Consider the following 12,074-nt stretch of genomic DNA (forward strand, 5'->3'; position numbering starts at 1 on the left):
TGTCCCTCTTTGCTGTGGATTTTTACAGCTTCGGCGGCACCGCAAAAACTCTACCTTCTGTGCATGCTATTCGATTTTAGCTGTCGCAATTGAATAGCAGCATTGTTCAGTGCGTGCATTTCCATTCACACATTCTTTGGTGAAAAGGTCTATTGTCTGTTCGCCATTCGCCAAAAATAAAAGGCAGTATTGTGTATACGTACGTCGTTTATGAACGTATACGTAATGTGCACATGGAAATTAATAGATTGAATCTTTACGGTCACTGGAATTCAATAACAATAAACAATATTAAAATTGGATATATTTTTTAATTGACATAAAATGAAAGTGCAGCTCAAATGAATCTCCAAATATAAAAGAAATATGCGCATTGTTTAATTATTGTATCCAATAAAATGTATGCGTATTTCGTAGTATGATGCAATATTAAGAATACACAAAAATATTTAAAATTCAATTTAAAGAATATTTTTCTAAGCGTTTGAAGAATTTTAATTAGTTTTCGTAAACACTATTTGGCTGGATGTGAGAATAGGCTGCATGTTATACTATTACAAAATATAATAAAAATTCTTTGTCAGCAATAATGCCATCGCTTTCAAGATTTTATGGGACAGCGGAAGGAAGAGTGCTCGCTGTAGAGATTTTACACCCGGAAGCCGAGTCGAGGTAGTCGAAATTACAAATATTTTTGGGGCCATGAACACAGCACACAATACAACGTCGACTGTCATGTCAAAGGGCGCTTAACGCATGTTGGCAAGAGAAATGCAGGGGAAGTAAGCGAAGGGTAGGTAGGCTGGCTACCTGTAGGTGACATGTCCATGTCAAAGCTTAGAAATGGCGCAACAGCCGCCATAAGCTTGCTTTCGCCAGTGTCCTGTGAGGTCGTAAAAGGACGACAGGCTGGCGACTAACGTTTGTTGATGCGCACTTCCGCCAGTTGCCATTTTCACCAGTTTCGCCAGAGTTTTGCCAGTGTTGCCACCAATTTGCTTTGTTGTCAGCCTCACTCGTTCTCTTTATGAACTGTGAACACAGTTTTTTTCCATTCGCATGCTTCGCTACCTTCCCTCTGCCTGAATTTCTCTTTTGTACTGTTGTTGTCTTTGTTTTGGGGAACATGTTGCCCGTGTCTGTTGTGGTCAGATTTTCGCCCAACGCACATTGTACTCGTGCAGCCTTATCATCATCATCGGTAATGGGTTTCAAGGATATGCGTAAACATTTTACTATGTCTTAAGGTTTAGCTTAATGGCTGCTGAACTTGCTCTTTGCATGCGGCTGTACTCCAAAGTAATGCACGATTGACACTATCAATAACCCTCAGTACTCAGCTCGCTAAACTCTGGCGATACCAGCAGATCCAAGATACTGCTATGCTATGTACTATGTAAAACTCACGCAGTCATAAATTATGCGGCCATGCAAAACACTTACGCGAAGCTCTAAATTTAAAGCGACAACAAGAGGGAAACTATGTAAGCTTGCGTATTGGCAATTTGTTATTGAACTTTAGCACAGTAGCATTTTCGCGTCACCCCCTCTTATTGTATACCCTACAAAGTTGAATTTGGCTTAAGCGATGTACCACATTTTAGAATCATTTTAGCAGCGTGGAAGTAATTCAAAATTTAGCAAAAAGAGAAAACTCTTTTTATACCCGCTACCCATAGGGTAGGAAATATATGTAACAGGTATCTTTATGGTACATCTTGAATGTAGTTCTATATCAATATACCAAATATAGCATTCTGTATATTTTTAGTATTTTTGTGGAATATTGGTATATTTTAAGAATAATAAGGTACTACTTTGCTTTAATTAACAGTCCACTCCAGCTTTCTTACTTGTTTTTATCATTTGCTATCTTTAAAAGTTTCGTTCAGCTGAATATGTTTTTCTTTTTAAATCCTGCAACTGATAAAAATAGCACTGATATCTAGAAGAACAATAACAACTAAAAGTTTCAAATTTGATATATAAATTCTTTGAGCTGATATAGTTTTAATACATTTATCATTTCCCTATAAAATTCATATTTTAAAGATGAATTTTATAGATTGAATAATAATAGTTTCTTAGTGCCACATTTTAATAGCATGCATATAATTAATCGTTGAAAATTTTTCCAACTTTCAGTCAATATTATAACTTAGCAGCTCAGATCTAAATTGAATAGAAATGCATACATCAGACTTTTATTTATTTGCTTATTGGAGCCAGGAAGTTGAGCTGCTGTCAACTCTGGGCTCATTTGCATTTGTGTCGCTGCCTTTTTGATATTGACAAAGGACTGCGTCTGTGGCTATGAGTAGTGAACAATTTGCATATGAAATGCTCTCGCACTCGCTTGTGTGCCATTGATATATTATACTATACTATACTATATTTGTGTATATGGTTTATCAAAATGCCAAAAATGCACAACAGAATGGAAAACTAAAATAGCAGTGACAACAAAAGGTTCAGAGGACAACAATGGCAAGCAGCAAGCAGCAGGCAGCGTGCAGCGTTCACAGGATATCGCCAACTGACAAGTGACATTTTTTCAAATTGAATTTTTCATTGGGATCGGGTTATGTAGCATAGACTACTTGATATGGTCCAGTTGAAGCACTCGGAACTCCGAACAGAGCTGAGTACACTTGGCTCTAGCTGTCAGTTTTACTAATTCCGGGTGTCAGAAGCAAGCAGCTTAGAGAGCTCACACACACACAGTTTTAGACAACAAGTTTTAAAATATTTTTCACCAAATCAATGCAAAATTGTACTTGTGGTGCTGCCAGTGGCATATTTGAAATGGATTCCAACTATAATGTGATTCTGCTGCCCATCATAACAGCCGTTATGCTGAGCTACAATCGTCCAGTGTCGCTGGACGAGATCGCCGATGGAGTTATGGCATTGCTCAGTTCGCAGCGTGAGAAGATCAGTCCAATGACATCGAACAGCATCGAGAGCGCATCCGATGCTTCGTATGCAAAAATCTCACCGGCACACCGCAAAAAGAAGTGAATTGATTGATTAACAAACATTTTTGGGTTTTCATATTCAAGAATTTGTAAATTTTTTTACACATTTTTTTAAAATGAAACCTTATAACACAATTGAACCGCATCTTTCATCGTTTATTGTTGCAGTGTAATAGACAATGTTGCTGCAGCCTCTGCTGCCGCATGTTTAAAAAGTTTTTACATCCACATTTCAGCGGAGCGAAAAATTGTTTATGTTTCGCATTAAACGGGGCATAACTGAGCACACATTGTCTGTGTATGAAAAAGATACTATAAAGTAACTTTCGAAGAAATTTCGAATTTATCTCAAACGCAAAATAAAGGTAGCTACGCTCATCGCTCGCTTAAATGTGGTAACTTAGTATTAATATTCCCCAGGTTGCATGTATCCTGATATGAAAATAGGATGTATACTTCAACCAGTCCAGTTGTATATTATATTATAATATATTTTTATATTTTCATCCTTTAAAATTCTAAATTCGGTTGAGGGGAACAATGAATTGTAATGGTATAAACCTAAACTGTAAAAATTTTAAAAATAAGTAAAGATTACTTACTGTATAAGAATTATATTTTGAGGTAAGATAGATTGATAGGAACTTTTTCTGTTTTACTAATAGAAATATATAAATTCGTTATTTCTTTGGTTTGTGTATGAGTTTGTCCATTTTCGCAATTACCTTAAAACAGTAAAATAATTCTTTGCTCTAATTAAAGTGCTAATTAGCAGCTGTAATATTCATATACATGTGTTTTTTTTCAAAAAGTGCGAATACCTCATCCAATCCAGATTAGAAAACGTCTTCGTTAAATGTATAAATGTATAAATGTCAGAATTCGAATCATTTTCATTCTCTTAAAAATGAGTCTAAATTGGAAAAGAAGTGTACATTCCTTATTCAATACAAGCTACACAATATGCAGATTATATATTATATATATTCATATTTTGATTATTTGCATCCATTAACATACAAATGTCTAAATGGGGCTGATGGGAAAGAAGCGCGAGAACCTTAACCAATCCAGATTAGTGTTGCCCACATGTAAATCAATTGGTGTTGGCAAAACTTCATTCACTTCCTGCTCAGGTGCTGCTTTCGGTGGTTCCACAAAGCTCATTTCCAGTGTTCCACCACTCAGTGGATCATCAACTCCCCTGGCAATGCTGCGCAGCACTGCATCAATACTTCTGGTAGGTTCACTCGGCGTGCTCGACATTGGTTGCTCCACATCGGGCAATCTCTTCTCCAGCTTCGAGTGCTGCGCATAGATTGAATACGCTGCCTCATCGAACGCTTTTCCATGTTTGGCATAAGTCCGTAATGTCTTCGAGCGAAGTTTCTGACGCTGAGCTGCATCTCGGATCGTCACCTCAATGGCCACCACGGCAATGGCGCACTGACTGTGCTCCAAGTGAAAGCCATCTGTCTGACAGCTGCTGATCACCGCTTTGATCACCTCTCCACTGTCAACTCTTCTGCCCAGTTGGGCAGTCAGTGCAATTGCAATACTCGCGATCTTTTGAGGTGCAAACACAGCTCGAGCCAATGGTGTCAACAGTACCTTGTCCCTCGGATTATGCTGATCTGGCAGTATGGAACATAATTTACTCGCCGCCAAGAGTCCAGCCTGCTTGAGGGTTAGATAAAGGTTTTGCTGCTGAACACGCGGATTCACGTTGATGGGATTCTTAAAGGTGTAGGAATAGATGAAAACGCTGCCGCCTCCGTTGAACATGAGACGCCACATCTGACCTGATCCACTCTGTTTAATCTGCCGCATCTTTGGACCCAGCTCGAAAAGCACCTTGTTGGCAAAATCCAAGCTCTGTGATGTGCCAGGCTCAGACCGTTGAAAGTCAGGGCAAATTTCGCTGAATGCTGCAGAAAGTTTCGCATAATCGAAACCATTTTGAGTTCGTATCACTCCGCTTGCCATCACTCTACTGCCTAGTGAAATTCAAGATCGAATGTAAACACAAAACTTGGTTCCACAAACGTGCCGCAATGCATAACAAATCCACTTACGCGATAGAAATTTATGAGATCTTTCGCTCTTGACGGCCAAACAACGATTGTTGTTTCGGTTTCAGCTCTCGAATCAAAATACTGCAATCGCCAATGTTTTGACTTCTCAGAGAGTCACATAGGAAAGTATGCACAAACAACAAAGTTCTCCTTTTGTTTATAGATTGTGTATCGAGAACGTTCGTTGGTCCGTCTATCCGACGGCTTTTTCTCGTCAATATCAACAATTTTAAGGGTTTGTATTTTTATACCCGCTACTCATAGAGTAGATGGATACATACGACATAATAACTATATGTCTTTATGAACCTGAATATAATTGTTTATGACAAGAACCGACTGCTTTGTTTGACAATTTGGTATATTTTAACTATTTGGAATATTTCATGCATATATGTATTGATATACCAAAAACTTTAGCATATTTTAGTACTTTTCAGTATCTTCATTTGGTAGCGGGTATCGCACAGTCGAGCCCACTCTACTGCAATTTTCTTATTGTTTGTGATTGCTTAGTAAGCAATGCTTACTATATATATGTATGTGCATATATATGCAGCTGTATGTATATTGTTGCTGTACAGGATAGAATAAAAAAATGATAAACGTGCACAATCACAGAAAAAAATATTACAACTTAAAAATAGATTAATTACTGAAGTGTGCAAAAATCAAATAGTCACGACTATATAGAATTATGATCTTTAGCACAATTTAAATTTGTGTTTAAAGTGACTCACATAAAAATTCAAGCTTTTTACAATATTTTTTTATTTAATTATACCTTACTTAATTTCGTCTTTGTGTTGTGTTAGGAAATCTTGAAGTCGAGCATTCCTCAATAGCAACTTCTCAATTTTCTTCAGGCCTCAAGCAGTTATCAACACTGTGCATATGAATATGTTATGTTACATACATATGTATATATATTTGAATATATTCATACAGCGAATCTGCTGAGTCAACCAGCTAGTGTGTCGATCCATCGTTGCTCAGTTGGAGTTTGTACATCGAAAGGAAACATTGTATTACCAGAGAGTGTCGCGAGAGTTGATGTAAGCATAAAACAAATAAAGAAATAATAGTTTAACTAAAGCCACGTAATTGAAATTTATGCAGAAAAACAATCGAGATGAGCAAATGCATTTTTGATTTCAAAAAATTAATGCACACATTCATCGAGATCTGTCCCGATTTTATGGCCGAACCGGACTTTAAGACCGCCACCGAGAGTCGCCGCTTCGCCGAGCAAGTGATCTTCGAGTGCAGCAAGGAGGCGCATCTTGCCAAGCATATGGGCGTGGACAAGACATGGCGAATTCGTTTGGATACGCATAACGCACAAGGCAGGAGGATCAGCCCTGAGGTGATCATTACAGCGCATGTTAGAAAAACGCCCCCGGTCTATCAACCATTTGTGCTCGACGGTTGTCTTAAGCTCACCTTCAAGCAGGCAAGTCTCTTGGCCGTGGCCAAATATTGCCAAATGGTTTCCTATCTAGTGGAGCGCAATCAGATCGTGCTCACGCCCTTTGCCGGCGCCGTGTTTACCCACAATGATATACCCCGACTGGCTTTGGCATTGGGCGAACCGGTGGATAAGACGTTGATGGCAGGATCAGCAGTTGCCAAACCGATGGCTACTTCCTGGAGCATAGTCGTTGCTATATTGCGCTACGTGCACTGCAAAAAACGATCGTTGATCGCTCTATGCGTGCTTCGCTGCTCATGAAAACCATGAGAATGTATCAGCTACATGGCAAGGATTTCGATTTGCCCAAATACATTATAGTCTGTCGATTTGTACGCACCGACAGTAATGCAAACACTTCGTCATCCGCTGAATTGGACTATCTGCTTAATGAGATAATGACATTAGGTATTGTCACCGCATCGGATCCGGCACCAGCTGTTGCTTCGAATTCTAAGAAACCAGCTATGCGATGCGCTGCAAACTTCAGCAGCAAAGCGACAAAATGAAGATGTCAGCTGGAAGTGTCAGCATATTTGTTGCGCCGTTGTTGAGCATAGACAGAAGCAAAGTTAAGTTGCATTTTTCAAGCACTTTCGTGTTTTTGTAAACAATAGAGAACTTTTCTGGTTGGTAAACCGCAAAACTTAAGAGCGCTTGCCACATTTTACTTCTTAATTTGTACCGACCATTCGGCTCTCTATCAAGACCAAGTGTCTACTTTAATCAAATATAACTATTTAAACATTCTAAACAAGTTAAAGAAAATCACTTTAAAAAATCCAAATCACATATTCAAACGTATTTAACGTAATACAAAATATCAACCAAAAAAAAAACAAAAAATTATATATATACATATAAAATTAACAAGTTCTGCTTTCAGAAAAAACTTTTCATTCAAAAATATGAAAGCAGTTACTTTTAATTACTACACACTATTTTCAACAATATTATTATTATCTTATTTTACTTTTATAAGTATTTTCTTGTTTTCAGAAAAAAATCTTTTATATAAACAAAAATGTTTATTTATAATTATGAAAACAGTTATTTACTTGCAAGAAAATATTACTTTATTTACATACTTTATTTTTTCAATAATATTTTGTCTTTTTATATTGTATACACAAATGTTAAGCAATTTTTTGTTCAATAAAAAGCAAATATTTGGAAAAAAAATTTGGACAATTTAAGAAATACATAATTAAGACATAGTGTCTTGGCAATGAAGGGAGTTCGAAATCCATGCTTTAAGTTTTCTTTGTTGGACGCCATTTGAAAGCGGACACGACAGAGCTTACGTTGAGATTTCAGCTTGTTCTTTGTGGTGTTTTCTGGTTGAAGTTTTGCAAGGAGTTTTGTTGCTGTGGCGACGCCAAAGCCACTCAAAGATTATTGCGCGTCGTGGTCAGAAGTGGAAGTGGAAGTGGAACTGGACACAGACCCTTTTGCGGTCTCTGCGTCGCTAAAGAAAACTTTGTCCACTGTTGTTGTTGTTGTCGTTGCTACTGTTGCTGTTGCTTTTGTAGTAGTCGTGGTATATGCCAACGCCGAAAAGCCTTTAAGTTGGCGAAGGATATCACAAAAGCAGGCATTAAGGAATATGTATCTGAGAAGTGTCCAAAGAAAACAAAATGCATAGTTGATAAGCGTAAAGGGACCTAAAGGGAGCTAAATATCCAGCAGCGAACGGCACGTGTCTTGTCCCACAGCATCGAACAAATGGAAAACATAAAAATTATTAAAAAGCACCGACGTTGGGTCTATCATTATATTAATCATGTCGTCGCACATGCATATGTTAAATATTTATGAATTTAAAATTCTTTTAAAGTTGTTAATTGAAAATTCTACGGAAATTCTTTATTCTTTTCGTGGCCTTCTTCGTCGTATTAAATTATATTTAAAATGAGGTAAGTATAGTATATATGTATGTGTTTTCAATGATGTGACATTTAATGCGTACTTTCAGCTGGTTCAATTACTGCATAATTAAATAGTAATTATTGCTGCCATTCACAAGCATCAGCATATGTACGTTATGTATTTACAATGTGGATGCGTGGGTGTGTTGTATGGCAAAACACATCAGTTGCCATTACTGCCACAACCAGAGTAATCAATCATATTTACAATTGCTAATGTAAATGGACGTTAAGAACTGGTGGTCCGAAAATTCAGTACTGCCAATAATATAACATAATTACTCTGCAGTTCGACTTAATTATTTAAGCTGAAAATGAAACATTTAAATATTGCGGCTTCATTGTTTTGCAGTGCTGCCAAGTACCTGAGAATATATTTGAATATAACAGCCATGCGTTCATATGGTTGCATTGTTTAAATGCTGCCAAGTTTCAGCAAAATAGTAAACAAACTTTGGCATGCGATCATATGGCTACATATGGTTTTCCAATGCTGCCAAGCACCAGCAAAGTATATATCGTATTTTGTGTTGTCGTACGACCCTGGTTTAAAATTAATCTTTTGTTAAATGTATATAAAATTAAAGGACATAATATTACTATAAATATTCTTTTAATTGAATAATTAAAAATCTAAAAACATGCAAAGAAATTCATGCGATCACAAGAACACACCATGAGTGTGACCATGCTTACTAAAATTTTAAATGGTCGTTATGGTATTTTTGAACATTTTAATTAGTGTCACTCTGGCGCATATTAGCGGCAAAAGTTGGCATCAAAACAATCACAGCCAAATCACGGCGCGTTAATATCTCTCTTGTGTGTAAAATGGAATCCATTAATTTTAACGATTTCACAATAGAGGAGCGCCATGAAATCATCAAAGCTTTTCTTATTAAAATGCGTACAGCGAATTCGATGCAGAGTGCGCAACGTTTCTTCGAATATTACTTGAAACGTTTCTATAAACTGCCATCCAACATAATCGACGATATTATTTATTGTCAACGCGCTATGAAAACTTATCTCAGTGTTCATCAGGTGTGTATAAATATGGATAATCTATTTAAGTATTGCTGAATAACTAATTCCAACAATGCAACTAATATCCATATTACAGCGAATAACAAACTTCTACGCCAATAACTCGATGATAGTAAGTTGTAATTTGTTATTTTTCTTATGCAAACTGATTTTAATTATACTGAAATTTGTAGGATGAGGCCACCAAGAAAAGTCGTTTAGAGGAGATAGAAGACATACTCTATGAGCTCAATGCAGAGTGTCAATATTTGGTGATCTGCTTGGAGGAGAATATTGGACATTTCTGTTTGCCATTTACAGAGCAAGAAATGCAGCCAAATGTTGACCTGATCAGTGAAATGGTAAGCGAAGCAGTTGTTCCTCATGTCTGTGCCAGTCTCTCGCTGTCCAAGCCACACTTTGTGTCAGAGAGACCGACTGAAAGTCAGTTGCTTCGCAAGTACTTTAGCACAGAGACAAAAACTTCGTTAAACGGCAAAGATGAAAGCCCAAAACCAACAAGGATGGTTGCGCCAAACAAGAAGCCTTCTTCAACTGTTGCTGCAATTGCCGCAACCCCGAAGCCAATCGCACCGCCGCGTCCAACTGTGAATCGAACATCAAGCCCCTTGCTGGAAGTTGCCATCAAGAACGAGGCGGTAAACGTCAGTCGCTTTAACTTGCAACAGGCATTGAAGCGCGCCCGTTTAAACCAACAAGGAGCTGGAAGTGCTGGAGCAGCTGCAGGAGCTGGTGGAGCTGGTGGTGCTGGAGGAGCTGGAGGAAAACCACCAGCATGCGAAACCAAAATGAACAACTCACAAGAGTTGTTTCTTCAAGGCTTTGGTCTTTGTACGCATTCCGAACACAAGACCATGAAGTTATCCCAAGCTCATCGTCAGAAACGAAAGCAGAAGCTGGTGCACAAATAGATAAGCATATTTTAACTAATCATAACTAATTGTTAAGTTATTACGTCAACTGCGCTGTAATCGTTCGTTAAGTTACTTTAATTTTATGCTAAGAACTTGACTTAAGCTTGATGTTTTGGAATTTCATTAATTATCTCTGAAGTCAATTATTAGTTTTATATATTCCACAAGTATGTGTAGTTGAAATCGCACCGTCAGTAATTCTTTATTTGATCTTTTAAAATATTTCGTTAATAATCGTATATTTCATACCCACTTTAATTCTATACTAAGAACTTGACTTAATGTTGATGTTTTGAAATTTCATTAATTATCTCTGAAGTCAATTATTAGTTTTATATATTCCACAAGTGTGCATAGTTGAATTCGCACCGTCAGTAACTTTTAATCTCATACTTTTTACCCGGTAACCACAAGCAAGTGAAGCATAATGTTTCGGTGATAATCGTTTATTTCTTACTTTCATTTTATGCTAAGAACTTGACGTAATTTTAATGTTTTGGAATTTCATTAATTATCTCAGACGTCGATTATTAGTTTTGTGTATTCCACAAGTGTGTATAGTTGAATTCGCACCGTCAGTAATTCTTTATTTGATCTTTTAAAATATTTCGTTAATAATCGTATATTTCATACCCACTTTAATTCTATACTAAGAACTTGACTTAAGCTTGATGTTTTGGAATTTCATTAATTATCTCTGAAGTCAATTATTAGTTTTATATATTCCACAAGTGTGCATAGTTGAAATCGCAGTCAGTAACTTTTAATCTCATACTTTTTACCCGGTAACCACAAGCAAGTGAAGCATAATGTTTCGGTGATAATCGTTTATTTCTTACTTTCATTTTATGCTAAGAACTTGACGTAATTTTAATGTTTTGGAATTTCATTAATTAACTCTGAAGTCGATTATTAGTTTTGTGTATTCCACAACTGTGCATAGTTGAATTCGCACCGTCAGTAATTCTTTATTTGATCTTTTAAAATATTTCGTTAATAATCGTATATGTATTTCATACCCACTTTAATTCTAAGCTAAGAACTTGACTTAATGTTGATGTTTTGAAATTTCATTATCTCTGAAGACGATTATTAGTTTTGTGTATTCCACAAGTATGCGTAATTGAATTCGCAGTCAGTACCTTTTTGTTTGAACTTTTATACCTGGTAACCATAAGCAAGTGAAGTACAATATTTCGTTAATAATCTGTATATTTCTAAGAATATGTGTATAGCTAGTTTAAGCAATAAATATATAAGTACCGGGTATCCCACAACACCTAGAAGTTTTTCTCGCTAAAGTTAAAGACAGGGTAATGGCCAGAAAAACAGCATCTCACGGCAGGATTCAGAATACTACACGAGCAGTACACAGAATGAAACAAAACAGAGCGAAAGGACAATAGCGCGTAATGGGCCGTTAGTGTAGCGTTGCTTTAGGTGCCGGAGCGGTTGAACGAACGACGCTTCGTTCGGATGACGGTGTCGCTCATTTATCATTTACACACCAACGCACGTTAACACAGATGAACAATGCCAGATACACAGGGAGAGAGTTTTTTTCTGGAGAGTTATATTGTAGACTGAAAGAAAAATGCCATTAACATTTAATATAGGCGCATGGAGTGGCCCGTAGAGCGCGAAAGAAGAGAGTCCCGGTC

At 37.0% G+C, this 12,074-nt stretch overlaps 4 protein-coding genes across 5 annotated transcripts; 3 read left to right on the forward strand and 1 right to left on the reverse strand.

Moving 5' to 3' along the window:
- Positions 1 to 2,688: 2,688 nt before the first annotated feature.
- LOC117570987 (uncharacterized) lies at positions 2,689 to 3,123 on the forward strand. Its single transcript, XM_034252935.2, has one exon. The coding sequence runs from the start codon at positions 2,764 to 2,766 to the stop codon at positions 3,019 to 3,021; it is 258 nt and encodes an 85-aa protein (XP_034108826.1). The 5' UTR covers positions 2,689 to 2,763; the 3' UTR covers positions 3,022 to 3,123.
- A 91-nt stretch (positions 3,124 to 3,214) lies between these two features.
- LOC117570986 (uncharacterized) lies at positions 3,215 to 5,333 on the reverse strand. 2 transcript variants are annotated; one of them, XM_034252934.2, is made up of 2 exons: positions 5,054 to 5,333; positions 3,215 to 4,971 (listed from the first exon to the last, which is right to left on the reverse strand). In XM_034252934.2, exon 2 carries the CDS (start codon positions 4,962 to 4,964, stop codon positions 4,005 to 4,007), a length of 960 nt encoding a protein of 319 aa, XP_034108825.1. In that variant the 5' UTR covers positions 4,965 to 4,971; positions 5,054 to 5,333; the 3' UTR covers positions 3,215 to 4,004. The 2 variants fall into 2 exon arrangements, with proteins under 2 accessions (XP_034108825.1, XP_034108823.1); XM_034252932.2 differs by having other exon boundaries at positions 3,215 to 4,975; positions 5,054 to 5,332.
- Positions 5,334 to 6,019: 686 nt separating this feature from the next.
- LOC117571099 (uncharacterized) lies at positions 6,020 to 7,335 on the forward strand. Its single transcript, XM_034253081.2, has 2 exons — positions 6,020 to 6,108; positions 6,173 to 7,335. Exon 2 carries the CDS (start codon positions 6,186 to 6,188, stop codon positions 6,783 to 6,785), a length of 600 nt encoding a protein of 199 aa, XP_034108972.1. The 5' UTR covers positions 6,020 to 6,108; positions 6,173 to 6,185; the 3' UTR covers positions 6,786 to 7,335.
- Positions 7,336 to 9,205: 1,870 nt separating this feature from the next.
- On the forward strand, positions 9,206 to 11,684 carry LOC117571268 (uncharacterized). Its single transcript, XM_034253331.2, has 3 exons — positions 9,206 to 9,496; positions 9,576 to 9,611; positions 9,673 to 11,684. The coding sequence occupies exons 1-3, from the start codon at positions 9,284 to 9,286 to the stop codon at positions 10,408 to 10,410; spliced, it is 987 nt and encodes a 328-aa protein (XP_034109222.1). The 5' UTR covers positions 9,206 to 9,283; the 3' UTR covers positions 10,411 to 11,684.
- Positions 11,685 to 12,074: the final 390 nt, after the last annotated feature.

Source organism: Drosophila albomicans, chromosome 3 (assembly GCF_009650485.2).
Source record: "Drosophila albomicans strain 15112-1751.03 chromosome 3, ASM965048v2, whole genome shotgun sequence".
Taxonomy (NCBI): domain Eukaryota; kingdom Metazoa; phylum Arthropoda; class Insecta; order Diptera; family Drosophilidae; genus Drosophila; species Drosophila albomicans.

Excerpts from the sequence above, each read along its gene's own strand:
- LOC117570987 (XM_034252935.2), top strand. The coding sequence starts at position 2,764 with ATGCAAAATTGTACTTGTGGTGCTGCCAGTGGCATATTTGAAATGGAT.
- LOC117570986 (XM_034252934.2), bottom strand. The coding sequence starts at position 4,964 with ATGGCAAGCGGAGTGATACGAACTCAAAATGGTTTCGATTATGCGAAA.
- LOC117571099 (XM_034253081.2), top strand. The coding sequence starts at position 6,186 with ATGAGCAAATGCATTTTTGATTTCAAAAAATTAATGCACACATTCATC.
- LOC117571268 (XM_034253331.2), top strand. The coding sequence starts at position 9,284 with ATGGAATCCATTAATTTTAACGATTTCACAATAGAGGAGCGCCATGAA. Across the intron at positions 9,497-9,575 it reads CTTATCTCAGTGTTCATCAG|CGAATAACAAACTTCTACGC; the intron begins GTGTGTATAAAT and ends TCCATATTACAG. Across the intron at positions 9,612-9,672 it reads ACGCCAATAACTCGATGATA|GATGAGGCCACCAAGAAAAG; the intron begins GTAAGTTGTAAT and ends TGAAATTTGTAG.